Genomic DNA, 17,645 nt, shown 5'->3' on the forward strand with positions numbered 1-17,645 from the left:
ATTTAACTTGCAATTAATCATCATCAATTGTAACGATGCAGCTAACTTACATCAATCACAAAAACAGCTCTAGGTGACTTACCTATTAGTGTTATAATGAACACAATAATAAAATTAAACAATCCATCTTATCGTGCATAGAGTGAAGAAGACTCAATAACAATAATAAAACATAAATAATAATAATAAAAAGGTTTGAATCACAAACTATTCTGCCCCAGGATGTGATAAAAGAACTATTTTTTTTTATTTATTTATTTATTTATTTATTTATTTATTTATTTATTTATTTATTTTTTGTTGAGTACATATTAGATAATATATATGTATAAGCATGAATTGAATACATAAAGTGAATACAATTAAAGAGAACATTAGGACAAGGACGCTGGTGCTCTTCTGCACGCCCCTTACAGACCTCTTAGGAATGGGGTAAGGTCAACAGTTGACAGTCTTAAGTTAAAGTTTTTGGGGTTTGTGGATGAGACTGCAGAATCTGGTAGTGCATTCCAGGCATTAACAACTCTGTACTGAAGTCATATTTTCTGCAATCAAGTTCGGAGTGGTTCACTTTAAGTTTTTATCTATTGTGTGATCATGTATTGTTGTGGTTGAAGCTGAAGTAGTTATTGATAGGTAGGACATTGTAGCAGATGATTTTATGAGTTATGCTTAGTATCAGGCCTGGAAACCATATTAGACTTTAGGTTTCCAGATGCTGCCACATTTTTCCCCTGAGGGGAAGAAGGGGGGCTGAGGGGTATGGTAACATTCTTCAGACGGTCAAGGTCGGATGGTGGTCACATCTGCAAGAAGATATTCGAATGAACTGGGAGAACGTGGGACCATGTGACCATCAAAGGGGTCAGGGGGGTGGGACTCTTGGGGTTTGTATAACTGGGGAAAAGAATCCGGAAATTCAGTTTTGGAATTTCACTCATCGTGTGCCAGTTTCCTCATGCTAACTCTTAAAGTAAAGGACTCTTAAAGACCATGGCTTCTGAGTTTTCTTTATGCAGAAGAGGTTTTTCTGGAACCTTGACATTTAGGTCATACCAAAGGCAGCGTAGTTTTAAATTTTCTAAACCCAGAATTTCAAGTCTGGTGGCATAAGATAGTTTGTTGCGAGCAGAGGAGTGGAGGACTCTTCTTGTGAAATATTTCTGGACGTGCTCAATTGTATTAATGTTTGATATGCAGTGGCTATTTAACTTATATGCAGAGCACATCATGAGAAAGGCAGGACTGGATGAATCAAAAATTGGAATTAAGATTGCTGGGAGAAATACCAACAACCTCAGATATGCAGATGATACCACTCTAATGGCAGAAAGCGAAGAGGAACTAAAAAGCCTCTTGATGCAGGTGAAGGAAGAGAGTGCAAAAGTTGGCTTGAAACTCAACATTAAGAAAACTAAGTTCATGGCATCCGGCCCACTCAATTCCTGGCAGATATATGGGGAAGAAATGGAGGTAGTGACAGATTTTATTTTCCTGGGCTCCAAGATCACCGCAGATGGGGACTGCAGCCAAAAAATTAAAAGACACTTGCTCCTGGGGAGGAAAGCTATGGCAAATCTAGACAGCGTACTAAAAAAGCAGACACATCACCCTGCCAACAGAAGTGTGTATAGTAAAGGCTATGGTTTTCCCAGTTGCAATGTATGGTTGTGAAAGTTGGACCGTAAGAAAGGCTGAGCGCCAAAGAATTGAGGCTTTTGAACTCTGGTGCTGGAGAAGACTCCTGCAAGGCGAACAAACAAATCAGTCATAGAGGAGATCAAGCCTGACTGCTCTTTAGAAGGCCAGATCCTAAAGATGAAACTGAAATACTTTGGCCACCTAATGAGAAGGAAGGACTCACTGGAGAAGAGCCTAATGCTGGGAAAGATTGAGGGCAAAAGAAGAACGGGACAACAGAAAATAAGGTGGCTGGATGGAGTCACTGAAGCAGTAGGCATGAGCTTAAATGGACTCCAGAGGATGGTAGAGGATAGGAAGGTCTGGAGGAACGTTGTCCATGGGGTTGTAATGGGTCGGACATGACTTCGCAACTAACAACATGCAGTGCAGGTTCCAGACAGATGAGCTGTATTCAGGAATTGGTCTAGCAAATGTTTTGTATGCTTTAGTTAGTAGTGTAATATTACCGGAGAAGAAGCTCTGCAAGATTAGGTTTACAACCCTTAATGTCTTTTTGGCGATATTGTTACAGTGGCCTTTGGCACTTAGATCATTAGATATGAGTACTCCAAGGTCCTTGACAGAGTGCGGGTCATCTACAAGGTCATGTTCACTTAGCTTGTATTTTGTGTTCTGATTCTTTTTGCCAATGTGTAAGACAGAGCATTTGTTGGTTGAGATTTGGAGTTGCCAATTTTTTGACCATTCCAACACAAAGTCAAGGTCGTTTTGAAGGGTAGCAGCATTGTGGTAGTGTTAAATAGTTTAACATCATCGGCAAAGATAATGCAATTATTTATAATATGATCACAAAGGTCATTTATGTATAGTATGAAAGGTGTTGGTCCTAGAATGCTTCCTTGGGGGACGCCACTATTAACAGATGCAGGAGTTGATAAGGTGCTCCCTATTTTGACCATTTGTTGTCTGTTTGACAGGAACGCAGTTATCCAATTATGGAGGAGTCCAGAGATGCCGTAGGATTTTAGTTTTAGAAGTAGTTTGTCATGTACCACTGAATCAAAGGCTTTACAGAAATTGCATCTATTGCTTTGCCCTGATCAAGATTTGTAGTCCATATGTTTTTGCAGTGTAAAAGTTGTAGATTAAGGATAATTTTTTTCTGAAACCAAATTGTTTATTAGAGAGTAGGTTGTTTGTTTCTAAGTGGAGGGTAATGGATTGGTTGATGATTGATTCCATGACTTTGCAGGTGACGTAGCATAAAGAGATTGGTTTGTAATTTTCAACTAGGCTGGGGTCTCCCTTTTTGAAGATAGGGATGACTGTGGCTAGTGACCATAGGTTGGGTAGGGAGCTGGTCCTGAAAGATTTTTCAAAGATTATGGTTAGGGATTCTGCTATAACAGTGGAAAGCTTTTTTAAAAAGTACGCACATAGTCCATCAGGTCCAATAGATAGAGATGATTTCAGTCTACGTAGTGCCTTTTCAACATTATCTTCTGTGAAATCTATTTGTGTTAGATCATTGCAGTCATTAGTGGTACGACTAGGGAATGTTGGGCATGAGCCATTGCTGTTTATAAAGACTGAGCCAAAGAATGTGTTAAAGAGGTTTGCTTTAACTGCTTCATCATTGCATTCTTTACCGTTAGATCCTTTTAGGGGTGGGATGGATCTCAAGTCTTTAAGTTTGTTGTTTAAAAAATTTAGAAGGCGTGATTGGATTTCATGTGCAGAAGGTTTTCTTCTTGTTTGATGTGGTAATTGGTGCATTCAGTCTTTATTTGGTGGCATATATTTTTGTAGCGGCTTTTAGAGTTAGCTAGATAGCCAGTTTTGTTTTTTTGCCAGAGGGATTTTTTGGGGGGATTGGAGCTTTCTTATTGATATAGGTAATTTGTTTTTCCTGTTTTTGGTGGTGATTAGTGGTACATATAGTTTAATAACTCTATTGACTTCAAGCAAAAAAAATATTATAATAGTCTGCGGCAGTGTTACACTTAGAGAATAGAATTTTCCAATCAAGAGATGAGAGGTCAGTGTCTATGAGATCATAGTTGGCTTTTTTGAAGTTGTAGTTGGGTATCCCATTATTATGGTGATTTTTGTAAGGGCATATATTGAGACAAAAGTCTATCATGCTGTGGTCACTGTTGGAAAAGGGTTCTTTTATTTGTAGTCCATAAATTGAGTTTAAGCTGTTGCAGAAGATGAGGTCGAGGCAGTTGTTGAGTCTAGTGTTGTTAGTTACTAGTTGATCTAGACCTAGATTAGTAACAGCATTGTATAGGGTTGTATGAATGGGTTCAGTTGTACATTAGTTTATTGTCAAATTAATAAGAAGTAGATTGAGGTCACCCAAAAAGATGAGAGGGTAAGGGCAAGAAGCTGCCCATGTTAGTAGTGTCATTAATTTGTTCACATGTGTGATGTTGTAGTCAGAAGTTCTGTAACATAGTAAAAAGTGAAGCGTGATGTTTAAGGGCCATTCGCAGATGATAGTTTCCGGAAGAGTGAGTTCATGTGCAACTTGAATATTTTTTAGGTTTAGTGACTTTTTGTAGAAGATAGCTATTCCACCACCTCTGTGGGTTTCACGATCAGACCGGTAAACGTGATATTCTCTTACTGTGATAATGGAGTCAGGGAGAGAAGTTTGGGCATTTTGTTTACGATGCTTCTTGCGTTTATTAGTTTGCATTTAAGGTCAGTAGTGGTTGGTATTGAGGAAGTAAGGGCGTGTGTACCTAGTTTTGGATGACAGATAGTTGGATGTTCTGTATGAACATCCAATCATCTAGTACATCCAACTGTACTAGGTCTTCAAAGATTTGCAAAAACACAACAGAGTTGAAATCATACATGTTGTTTCTTGGTTACGGCTTCTGTTGTAGTGTTCCTAATAGTGCTTGCTCTACATTGCCTTCTTCAAACCAGCAGTTAAGGAAGGAATAACCTTTTATATTTTGCAATTTTTAAATAAACACAATAACTGTCTGAATCAGATTAAAATTAAAAAAGTGCAGTTCAGTTACTCTGCAGGTATCAAGTGAGTAGTGTGATCTAACTTAGAAGCAGCTGCTCAATGCATTTAATCTTTATTTATATTAATTGGTGAATTCAGTAGTTTTAGTGACTGAAAATGATGGGATCAAGAGCATGAGCTCCTAGAAGAGTAATCTTTTCCAGCTAGATCAAAAAGGGGGAAATAAAGCTAAAGTAATCCTTAATGAGTATAAGAGAATTTGAAGAGTTTAAGTGCTCCTATTCATTATCACTTGGAATTTTTCCAAATTGGATTGTGACCTCAGCATCTGAACTCATATGAAACACAGACTTTTCTACCCTAACAATGTCAGAGACCTTCATTCATCCTGCATTTCATTGCTGGTTTATCTTTAATGAACTATGCAATGAAATCTTAGTTTGTTAATTGTGCCTAGTTTTTCATATCATACCAGTAGTGGAACGGGTATGGAAATGGAAGAATTCTTTTTTTTTTTTTATTAAAAAAGTTTTAGAACAACAATTAAATTTTTCCCCCTCCCCCACCTTCCCCTCCTCCAAAACCCCTCCCCGACTTCCCGGAGCAAACACAAGGTATAGTTCCTTAAACAAACAGTCATACATTAAATTTTTAAAATCTAACACAATTATAATCCTTCTCTCACATAACCTGACTTCTTCCATTAAAATCAAAATAACATCCTTCATTCAAAGGCAATCCGAAATTTCTTAATCTGATATCTATTTTGAATATAATCAATCCAGTTCTTCCATTCATTTAAATATTTTTCTTGAGTACTGTCTTTCAAGAAGGCTGAAATTTTAGCCATCTCAGCCAAATTGGAAACTTTCAATATCCATTCTTCTATTGTGGGTAATTCTTTTTTCTTCCAATATTGTCCAATCAACAGTCTTGCTGCTGTTATTAAGTTCAAAATCAACTTAGTCTCACTCACTGTACAGTCCGTTGTTATTCCCAAAAGAAAAAATAGCGGTAAGAACTTTATCTTCTTCTTCAGAACATTCTGCATAATCCACCAGATTCTTATCCAAAAAGACTTAATTTTCTTACAAGTCCACCATACATGAAAATATGTAGCATCATCACCATTACATCTCCAACATTTCGCTTGCATATCTGGATACATACATGATAATTTCTTAGGATCTAAATGCCATCTGTAAAACATCTTATAAAAATTTTCCCTTAAATTCTGCGCTTGCGTAAATTTAACATTTCTAACCCAAATTTTTTCCCATGTTTCCAACATTATTGGTTCTTGAATATTCTGTGCCCATTTTATCATACAATCCTTTATTAAATCTCTTTCAGAATCTATTTCTATCAACACAGTATACAATCTCTTTATATGCCCCTGGGTTTGATTTCTAATTTGTTTAACCAAATTTTCTTCATTTTGAATAATACCAATTTTCTGATCTTCTTTCCATCTAGCCTTTAACTGTCCATATTGAAACCAAGTATAATTCCTCCCTTCTAAGAATTCTAACAGTAGGAGAGAGTACGTGATTCTCTGATGATCCTAACTCATAAAAAAAAAATTAAGACATTCTAACGAAAGGCTTTGTACTTCTTTCTATCTCTCCATACTGACATATTCTGTAATTGCAGTGAACACTTTTCATTGCCTTTGATTTCACAATTTCCCTAAAAGCCTCCCCTTTGTCCTTTCTTTTAATTGTTTCTTGTCTTTCATATTTCTCACGAGGCTGCCTCACTTTACCTTGGTGGTCAAATGGCTTTGTTCACATCTCTCCAAGGACATTTCTGTTTGGAAGGTTTTTTATTTTTATTTTATGAAGCTTCAACTTGAAAGACACATCCCAAGATTCTTTGCACTCTTTACGGGTGGTTATTGTGTTTGCAGTTCATGAAATCATCTTTTATTCTCTTGTATAATGTTAATGTATCTTGGGTGTTGATAGTGAGAATGTCAAAAGTAAGTGTAAGATGAAAATTAAAAAGATCATATGGCTTGGTGATTATGGGAATATAAAAAAATAAGTGGAGTAAGAAAATAAATAAATGAATAAATATTTTTCATGATTCTTTCATTGTCTTAATCATTTTATTTTTTCCTTCCTTCCTCCCTCCCTCCCTCCCTCCCTTCTTTCTACAGTGCCCTAAACATTGTATCATTTATGCCTATAAATCCATCTTCTTAAATATGCCTCTGTATGATTTTAATAGAAACCAAGCCTTTCTTGATTCTCCTGCAACAGTGTTGAATTGGGTGGCCATAGAACTTGAATATATAAGTAAAATAAATAATATGGTTGTTTGTTTTCCTTGAAACTCTAGAAAAGAAGCACATCCATGCATTTAAACTGAATTATGGTTCCTGACAAGTTTGTGGATAGATTTTTCTTTTAAACCAAGCAGAAAACATATTTCTTTAAGCTACCAAAATGCATTTAATATATGCTATCAAGCCATAACTACACATTGCTTATTAGATTAGGATTCATAATGCAAACACCTTTCAGCAGAACTAAAAGGTCAAGGAATTATTCAACTATCAAAATATAGAATATACAATTACTAACATGGCATGATCTAACATTTTGCTGATTTAGAATTTATTATAGTTCAGTTCAATGCTCCATGGGGAATTTAATCTTCATTTACCATGCAAGGTTTACACAGAATTCAGACTTTCCATATTAGTCTTACTGCGTGGGTTTAATATTTAATACTACTAGTAACTAAAAACTGTGAACACAGTCTCTTCCATCTGCAGATGATTGTCACGGTACTAATTGTATATACAGTCAATACTGATTGAATAACGTTGAATAAATTTTGCATTATACTCAACATAAATGGTTTAAGTGATAAAGTGTAAGCTTTCCCTTGAATTTGATCAGAAACTAAGCATATTCTGGAAGCAAAATCTGATTGTCTTAGCAACTTCCTAAATTTCATCATTCAGAAGAAAACTAAAATGAGGCACAGATCTTTAAACTTACTTGATTTTTTCAATTTATTGTCAGACTGTTCTTATTCAGTATAGCTGTTCTGTAGATTTGTTAAGAGAGGAATGCCTTGGAAGCATATAACAGAAGAGTTGTGACAAGAAAAGGGCTTCTGTAGTGTATAAGTAGTTCTTGGAAAGTGTGCAGTGTATGATGTTGTATAGTGTAATAGATCAGAAATATTGATGATCGCGCGGCTCAGCTGGGATCGTCAGAGACTTTTAAAACCTCTTCAACCGAAGAGGTTGTAGAAAAAATTCTTTTGAAAGGCTCCTCTGACGATTCCAGCTGTGTTGCCTGATTGTCAGAGGCTTTTTTTTTCTTTTAAAGGCAAAAAAAATGCTTTTAAAAGAAAAGAAAAGCCTCTGATGATCAGGCAATCAGAGGAGCCTTTTAAAAGAATTTTTTCTACAACCTCTTTGGCTGAAAAGGTTGTAGAAAAAATGCTTTTAAAAGTTAAAAAAAAAAGTTGGCCACGCCCATCCAGTCACATTATCCACCCCACCCCACCAAGCCACGCCCCACAGAACTGGTAGTAACAAATTTTACATTTCACCCTGGACAAAACTCACTTAATAAATGTGTCACATAGCAACATAATTTTTGGGTTCAATCATGGTCATAGGTCGAGGACTACCTGTTCAATAAATCTGTGAGGTTTCTAAATTTAGTTCATATAATGGTGCTGTTCACCCTTTGCTGATTTTATTCTGTCACCTTTCTATTCTTGTCAGTTTCCTTGGCTCATTTGTTTCATCAGTAATTCTGATCATACAATATTTCCCTTCCTCCCAACGCAGATTTACCTTAAATATGCTTTTAGCATGATTAGTGAACTATGTAAGCATGCTATTCTGCCACAGCCTTATTGAGAGATCATATTTCCTCTGAAGGTAATAGTAAATAATCTATTATATCCCATGTCATTACCTCATCCAATCTTTCTTGCTCAATTGTCATATCCTGACATGAGAAAGGATTGATTGAAAAGAATATTTTTGAAGGTGCTCTGAAAGGCTATGAAAATACTTCCTGTGAACTTTGATCTTCAGAAACCCTTTCATGAACAAAAATTGTCTTGATAGTAGTTATTACATAATGCATATGATATGCAAATTCTGGTCGACAAGAATTGAAATATACAAGGTTTGGTGATAGATTGTAAATTAGATAAATATTGACTTAGCCCAGCTGAGTTAACGTTTTGGCTGGAATAACACTATAACTTTCTATCATTATAACTTATTTGTTTATTCATCAAATGTATATCACCACCTAATTCGCACCCAGTGACTAAGTGTATCAAACTTAATATAGCTAGTATCCAAACAGAGCAAGATATATACACAAGCATTTCCAGATGCACAGATAGTCCTACTTATAGTCCCCACAGTACATAAGAATCTATTTGGAAGGTCCCTAAAGATTGGGAATTTGATTCAAAATCCCTACAGCACTGAATATCCTAGCCCTTTTAAAAATCTAGTTGAAACATCTCTTCCTCCATTATTAAGAAAGGAACATACTATTTTTAAGCCACATACACTGCTTGCTTGCTTGCTTGCTTGCTTTCTCTTTCTCTCTCCCTCCCTCCCCCCCTCTCTCTTTCCTTCCTTCCTTCCTTCCTTCCTTCCTTCCTTCCTTCCTTCCTTCCTTCCTTCCTTTCCTTTCCTTTCCTTTCCTTTCCTTTCCTTCTTTCTTTTTCTTTCTTCATTTTGTCATATTTTTATAAATAATTCAGAGGCGAACATCCAAAATACTTCATTGAGTTATATTATTATTATTTTTTAGTAATTAAACATGAAACTCAGTCAACTGAACATTTAAAAATGTATCACAAATATCATTGACTGGCGCTGATGGTTGATGCGGGTTATATCCTAGGTATCAAGTATGGTCTTAAAATGTATGATGCTCCAAATAGCACAGTTTTTTGCAGTTCTGCTGGTGTTACTGCAGGAACCTGCAATTTCTTGATGTATTTTGTAAAATTCTTGGACATGGTACCAAATGCCCCGATGACAATGACTTTCACTGTTACATGTTTCATCCATAATCATGTAGCTATATTAAGTTTGATACACTTAGTCACTGGGTGCGAATTAGGTGGTGATATACATGTAGGCCAGGTCGTGATATTTTGTGATTTTTTTTCTTCTTTTTCCCCGACTTTGGTATCTCCTGATACAGTAATATCAAATAATAATAATAATAATAATAATAATAATAATAACAACAACAACAACAACAACAACAACAACAACAACAACAACAATAACAATAATCTGTTTTCCCCACAACAAGCCCATTGTTGTTCTGAAAGATAAGTTGTTCTGAAAGAAAGTGACTGGCCGAAAATCACCCAGCTGGCCAGTGGATTTCTGTAAACAAATTCTTGATGGAAGCAACTCTTTTGTAGAACCAAGCATATTGAAGTGTGACAATTCATACTAAATATTTAATTGATGTCTTGAATGATTATTTCTGGAATGGAAACCATTGGCAGAAAGCAAACAGGTGGCTTTGAAATGGAACTTGGAAGAAAAGTAACACATAGTAGATGGGTGCTGAGCTGATGCACTCTGTGTCTATATTGTGCCAAAAGAGATGCTTGCGTTGGGCCACAAATGTATTGTAATTTTGGTATGTTCTTTCTTCAGGCATTGCACAGATGTATTGTGTTGTGGGATCTTCGTTGTTGTCATCCTGGGTTACATTGCATTAGGAATTGTGGGTAAGTAATATTCATGGATAAAAGTTCATTAGAAAGTAGTTCTTTACATGCTATTTGAATAAATGTTGTTTTTCATTAAGTAGACATGCCAGTTAAAGAGAGCTATTTTCGTTTAAAATATTTATTGGAAACAAATTATGGAATGTATATTTACATTAATTAACAATGGTAATTACATCAAAATGATAGGTGAACTGATATTTTTTTTTAAAAAAAAGTCAGGATGAAACAATACAGGTAAAATTGCTATGGTTCGATTATGCTATAATTGTATAAAACTGTAATTGTAAAAGGAAAATGTTAGAAATTATTGTATCACTAAGAAATGTGAAAAGTTGTGTGTGTGTGTGTAAAAAAGGTTTATTAAGTCTCTCAGTGATTTAGTGAATTTGATTTGATTTTGCCTCAGAAAATCATCCTGCTACTATTTGTAGTTACCACCAAATTTCAGTCATGGTGGGAGAAATAAGGTCAGAAATAAGAGTTAGCTTAATGATATTAACGAGAATCTGATCAAGTAACACAACCGATTATTTCTTAAGAGGTTTTACAAGGAGTCCTCAATTTACAACAATTCATTTAGTGACCATTTGAAGTTACAATGGCTCTGAAAAAAGAGACATTTTTTCACTTTCATAACCGTTGCAGCATCCCCATGGTCATATGATCAAAATTCAGATGCTTAGCAGCTGACTCATGTTTATGACATTTGCAGTGTCCCAGGTCATGTGATCACCTTTTGTGACCTTCTGGTAAGCAGTCAACGGGGAAGCCAGATTCACTTGTCACTAACTTAACAATTGCAGCGATTTATTTAACAACTGTGGCAAGAAAGCGTGTAAAATGGGGCAAAATTCACTAACAAATGTCTCACTTAGCAACAGACATTTTGGGCTCAGTTGTGCTCATTAGTTGAAGACTACCTGTATACAAAAGTTTTGTCTTTCAGCATCTTCATTTGGGATAAATTTACTGGGAATTCATGTCTGTCCATCATTGGTTTCCCATAGTACAGTGATGGCGAACCTTTTAGAGACTGAGTGCCCAAACTGCAACCCAAAACCCAGCAATTTAACCTGAATACTGAAGTTTTATTACAAGGCAGAGTTCAGCTAATTGTTCTAAGAAAATGCACTTTTATGCCCCTTCATTTTTTTTCCTGGTTTTATTTATTTATTTATTTATTATTATTTAAATTTGTATACCGCCCTTCTCCCGAAGGACTCAGGGCGGTTCACAGCCAGGTAAAAATACACAATACACAATAAATACGATTAAAATACAATTAAAAAACTTATTAAATTGGCCACAATTAAAAATTTAAAATAAAAACCCATTAAAAACCCATAGACTTAAAAAACTAACCCAGTCCAGCGCAGATGAATAAGTGAGTTTTAAGCTCATGAAAGGTTCGGAGGTCCGGAAGTTGACGAAGTCCTGGGGAGTTCGTTCCAGAGGCGGGAGCCCCACAGAGAAGGCCCTTCCTGGGCGCCGCCAGACGACACTGTCGCGCCGACGCCACCCTGAGGAGTCCCTCTCTGTGAGAGCGCACGGGTCGGTGAGAGGTATTCGGTAGAAGCAGGCGGTCCCGTAAGTAACCCAGCCCTATGCCATGGAGCGCTTTAAAGACGTTCACCAACACCTTGAAGCGCACCCGGAAGGCCACAGGTAGCCAGTGCAGCCTGCGCAGGATAGGTGTCACTCGGGAGCCACGAGGGGCTCCCTCTATCACCCGCGCAGCTGCATTCTGGACTAACTGTAGCCTCCGGATGCCCTTCAAGGGGAGCCCCATGTAGAGAGCATTGCAGTAGTCCAGACGAGACGTCACAAGGGCGTGAGTGACTGTGCACAAGGCATCCCGGTCTAGAAAGGGGCGCAACTGGCACACCAGGCGAACCTGGTGGAAAGCTCTCCTGGAGACGGCCATCAAGTGGTCTTCAAAAGACAGCCGTTCATCCAGGAGAACGCCCAAGTTGCGCACCCTCTCCATTGGGGCCAATGACTCGCTCCCGACAGTCAGCCGCGGACTCAGCTGACTGTACCAGGATGCCGGCATCCACAGCCACTCTGTCTTGGAGGGATTGAGCTTGAGCCTGTTTCTCCCCATCCAGACCCGTACGGCTTCCAAACACCGGGACAGCACTTCGATAGCTTCATTGGGGTGGCCGGTGTGGAAAAATACAGCTGGGTGTCATCAGCGTACAGCTGGTACCTCACACGAAGCCACTGATGATCTCACCCAGCGGCTTCATATAGATGTTGAACAGAAGGCGAGAGAATCGGCCCTGCGGCACCCACAAGTGAGGCGCGCGGGTGACCTCTGCCCGTCAACACCGTCTGCGACGGTCGGAGAGATAGGAGGAGAACCACCGATAAACGGTGCCTCCCACTCCCAATCCTCCAACCGCGCAGCAGGATACCATGGTCGATGGTATTGAAAGCCGCTGAGAGGTCTAATAGGACCAGGGCAGAGGAGCAACCCTATCCTGGCCCTCCAGAGATCATCCTGCGACCAAAGCCGTCTCAGTGCTGTAACCGGGCCGGAAGCCGGACTGGAGCAGGTCCAGATAGACAGTTTCCTCCAGGTGCAGGGGAAACTGATATGCCACCATACTCTCTACAACCTTCGCCGCGAGCGGGTTGGAGACCGACGATAATTACCTAAAACAGCGGGTCCAGGAAGGCTTCTTGAGGAGGGCCTCACCACCGCCTCTTTCAAGGCGGCCAGAAGACTCCCTCCAACAAGGAAGCGCTCGTAATCCCCTGGAGCCAGCCTCGTGTCACCTCCTGAGTGGCCAGCACCAGCCAGGAGGGGCACGGGTCCAGTAAACATGTGGTGGCATTCAATCTACCCAGCAACCTGTCCATGTCCTTTTGAAATATTACGTTTAGCAACAATAAAAAAGAAAAACTTTTGTAATATCATTTCTCACTTTCCTTCTCTCTCTTTCCCCCTCTCTCTTTCTCTTTCTCTGTTTCCCTCCCTCCCTCTCTCTTTCTCTCTCTGTGGCTCTCTCTCTTTCCCCCTCTCTTTTTCTGCTCTGTTTCCCTCCCTCTCTCTGTCTCTCTCTCACTTTTTCCCTCCCTCTTTTTCCCTCCCTCTTTCCCTCTCTCTGTCTCTCTCTCTTTCCCCTTCTCTCTTTCTCTTTCTTTCCTTTTTTTTATCCTTATGAGCCTCCTTTATTTCCCTTTTTCAGATTTCTCCTTTATTTATTTTTTTAAGGAAATATGGTCACTGTACTTATAATAAGCAAAGTTCATTATTTATAAATCCTGGTGTTTGAGATTGTATTATTTCCTTTCATTTGTTGAGCAGCCTACTAGAAAAAAAAATCCTACTTACACTTTTTATAGACATGTCTCGTAGCATCTTTTAAAGCCGTATTAGTTTCCCAAATTTCGGGCTATGATGTAGCTAACAGTTAGAAACAGGCCCCAGTTTTGACAAAGTAATAAAGTACTCATTAAGCCTCAAGTCCTGGAATACAGTATTCTATTGTTGCTTATAAAAATATTTCACTCACAATCACAGCAGAAACTTAGAAGAAACTTAGATTTCAAAGGTGCTCTAGGTCTCACCACACAGTGGCTTCACATGCCTTGGTGCAAAAAATGTAAACAGTGGGATGATTCAGTTGAAAGCAGCAGCAAATCCTAGCAGAGATTAAACTGCCAATTGTATTTTTGTTTGTAAAGAAGACTTTCATTCTCTTAGAACCATGCCTCACTACTTTTGTATTTCACCGTAGATCACCTCTTTATGAAATAGTTTCTTTAATATATTTTTTTAAAAAAACTTTTGTTACTGGCATGCCATCATGAAGTGATCAGATGATTGGGCAGGGAGCGGGAGAGATAGCACAAAAACAGTTGGAAGCTTGCAATTGTGCTGTATCTTTAGATGTTTCTACAGCTTTGCACTTTCTGCTACTACAAAAAAAGATCGCTCTTAATCCTCTGGCTAAGATTTCATGGCAGTTTTCTATGAGAGGTTTCTCCAAATAATAAAGTATGGGAAATATGTCGAAAATTGATGGAGATAATGACTGAAATGCTTGGCTTGTTTCTCTTTTCTTCACAGCTTGGGTCACTGACAAGTATGGTCAGCTTTGCATCTGTTGAAATAGTGTACGTGTACATCACATTGTGCTTGCCTTAACTATAAGGACAGAACATCAAATATCAAATGAAATTTCCGAACACCAACAGATGCTGAAAGCAACTCAAAATGAGATCTATTTTTGTATGTTCGCATATTATCTTTCACACAGAGAGACACCTAGAGATATTTTTTTGTCCCTCATTCTGCATCTGAAATATTTGCTACCATTACAAACTGGTAGCATTCACATCTGTCTCTCTTCCTTAAATTACAGTTCCTTTTCTTGTTTCACGTTTGCCCATGTGCTTTATTTTTAACCGAGAGATGAGATCACCTTTGGATAGACTTCAGACACTTGTCCTGTTCAAAATGCATGAGAGTCCATTGAAGCTCGTATAAAAGGAAAAATAGAGTATAATCAGTTCACAATCACAGTTGTGCCTGAGGCTACTCATGATTCAATAGGATCTATATATTTCTGGCTCTTTACAGAAGAACAGGAGAAAAAAGATTTTTCTCTTGACTACAATTAGATATGGGTGACCCTGCATTTACATTTGACTAGAACTCAAAAAATTCTCAACCAGCTTTGTTATTGTTTTTATTGTTGTTCAATTAATAGAAAAGTCCACATTTCAGAATCAAATCATCTAAAATTCATGGACCTTTCTAAAATATGAATCTTTATGCTGATAGGAAAAAATACTGGTTGAGAACTTTTAGTTTTGTAATTTTCAGCATAGAATTTGGTCCTTATTGGATTTTCACACTTGACACAGACAATGTACTGGTTTATGATAATAACCTTTCAATGTTCTGTTTCAATCTTCTCTGGCTTTTGAATATTTGGCATTCCTTGACTTTTAACCATTTGCTTTGTGACCAAAGTTACAATGGCACTGAAAAAAGTAACATACAACTGATCCTCACATTTCTGACCATCATAACATACCCATGGTCATCCGATCAAAATTTTGCTACTTAGCAACCAGCATGTATGCAAGTTTATGAATATGTATCCATCGCATGAGCATGGGTATGTATTCATGATGGTTTCAGCATCTCAGGGTAATATGATTACCATTTGTGACCTTCCCAACTAGCGTCCAATAAGCAAAGTCAATGAGAGAAGTTGAATTCACTTAATGACTGTGTGATTCATTTACAACTGGGATGATTCACTTAACAAATGGTTATAAAAAGTTTTAATTGGAAGCACCTCATTATACAATCGCCTCACCTAGCAATCCGAAGTTCTGATCCCAACTATGTTTATAAGTCGAGGGCTACCTGTAACTATGAGTTTCAGCAATGTTTATTTCTAGAGTTATTAAAGTACAGTTTATAATATACAGTTCCTATATGGCTATCTAATAAATAATAAGTGCCCAATCAGTTAAATTAAACTTTAAGTAGTCCAAGTAATGGGAGCTGATTACAACCCATTTAATCTTTGTACTAATTGCTTGTGGTATGAATACTTTCCCGTATACCTAATAGAACAGTTTATTGTTGAAATTATTAGGTTTCAAAGCAATAATTTTTATGGAGGAAAACAATGATTGAATGGATGTTGTTTTTCTGTACAAAACTGAGGAAGGAAAAATTCTCCTTTATTTAATTGTTGTGGAAGAAAAAAATTACAATACCTGGATTAAGTAGTGTGTTCTTTTCTTTTCTGCTTGATTTTGCTAAATACATTTCCTGACCTACATTAGTGTTTCACAAGTGCCATTTTTCACAGGTGTCAAACTTCATAATATGATATAAAATAAAGCAAACTCTCAGTATTTGAAAGAAAAATAAACGTACCACCACTATATTGTTATATTCTGCACATAATGAAATCTGTGTAGAAACGAAGTCAGAATTAAATATGCTTTAAAATTCATATTTAAATAACAATAAGGAAATAAAACTCTGCCTTAATCCAGTACAAAACAAATCTGGGCTATTAGGAGTTATGCATTACATTAGGAGTTATACATTACATTACATTACATTTTCTTTTATGTACACTGAGAGCATATGCACCAAGACAAATTCCTTGTGTGTCCAATCACACTTGGCCAATAAAAAATTCTATTCTATTCTATTCTATTCTATTCTACTGTCCCTTTTACCTTTGGCTTGCAAAGATTAAGGCATGGTGTTTTCATGCCTTATGTTTCCGATTATTATCCTGATGACCTTGGAGAAGATTTTGATTTTGGCTTGATTTGATTTCAGTTTTTCTACATTTAACATCATTAAATGAAGAGGAGTGTGAGACTGCAGCAATTATAGTAGATCAGAGTCAAAGTGATTTGCATAAACTGGGATCTGACAGTGTATTTTAATTGGTTCATACAATTCTGTGTACAGAAGGCAGCTCAGAAGTATGCATGAAGTCAGTTGAGTGTATTTAGCTTGGCTCAATACTACTGTATGGCTTTACTCCAACAAAGCTTTTGTAATGCATCCCTCTCCTCATTTTAATAACTGTCATTTTCTAAGTGCATTACCTCATTTTCTGGCTGTCAGCCAGATACATTCTGATATAAAAGGGGGAGCAGGAGAGAGAGATATTTTGCTTTGTATCTATCCCCTCCATATTTTTTCATTAAAAAAGGTGAATGTTTAAGAAGCCATCAATATTCTAAGTGTCCATTGGGAGGGGTTAAAACAGTTCATGACAGGAATTGCATTTTAATGAGTAGCAAAGTTTAATTCCAACCAAAATGACTTGATGCTTTCTTTTTTTCCTTCTCCATTTTACAGCCTGGGTACATGGTGACCCAAGAAAAGTTGCCTATCCAACTGATAGCTATGGGCAGTTCTGTGGTCAAAAAGATACACCGAATGAGTAAGTACCAAATTCTTTTGCATCTGTGTCCTTGTCACATGCACCAGAACTATTAGCTCATTTCCTATTTTTTGCAGATGTTTAACTGAAAGTGTGCAGGTGGCTTCTGCTTTCATTTACTGGGTTTTTAAAATTGGGATTCCAATTAAGATTTATATTTTTTTAAAAATTCAGACTTCAAAGCAAGTCACTGCTCAGCCCAGACACTGTCTGTCACTTAGATATGTAACTGTTACATCATGAATCCAAGTGACTGTAAACCTAAGATGCATTGGGTCTGATTAGCCAACATAAATTGAATGCTTAAATAAGAT

At 37.4% G+C, this 17,645-nt stretch overlaps 1 protein-coding gene across 4 annotated transcripts in view; it reads left to right on the plus strand.

Annotated features, from left to right (window-relative positions):
- The window catches only part of SLC44A5 (solute carrier family 44 member 5), a 207,634-nt gene that overhangs the window by 146,535 nt on the left and 43,454 nt on the right, over nt 1-17,645 (plus strand). For all 4 annotated transcript variants that reach the window (XR_009154163.1, XM_058175362.1, XM_058175363.1 and 1 more), the window contains 2 exons: nt 10,311-10,384; nt 17,247-17,331. Coding sequence is in view for 2 of the 4 variants with exons in the window: in XM_058175362.1 (XP_058031345.1) it covers nt 10,311-10,384; nt 17,247-17,331 (159 nt within the window). In the remaining 2 variants the exon portion in view is untranslated. The remainder of the gene's footprint in view (nt 1-10,310; nt 10,385-17,246; nt 17,332-17,645) is intronic.

Source organism: Ahaetulla prasina, chromosome 3, assembly GCF_028640845.1.
Source record: "Ahaetulla prasina isolate Xishuangbanna chromosome 3, ASM2864084v1, whole genome shotgun sequence".
NCBI lineage: Eukaryota > Metazoa > Chordata > Lepidosauria > Squamata > Colubridae > Ahaetulla > Ahaetulla prasina.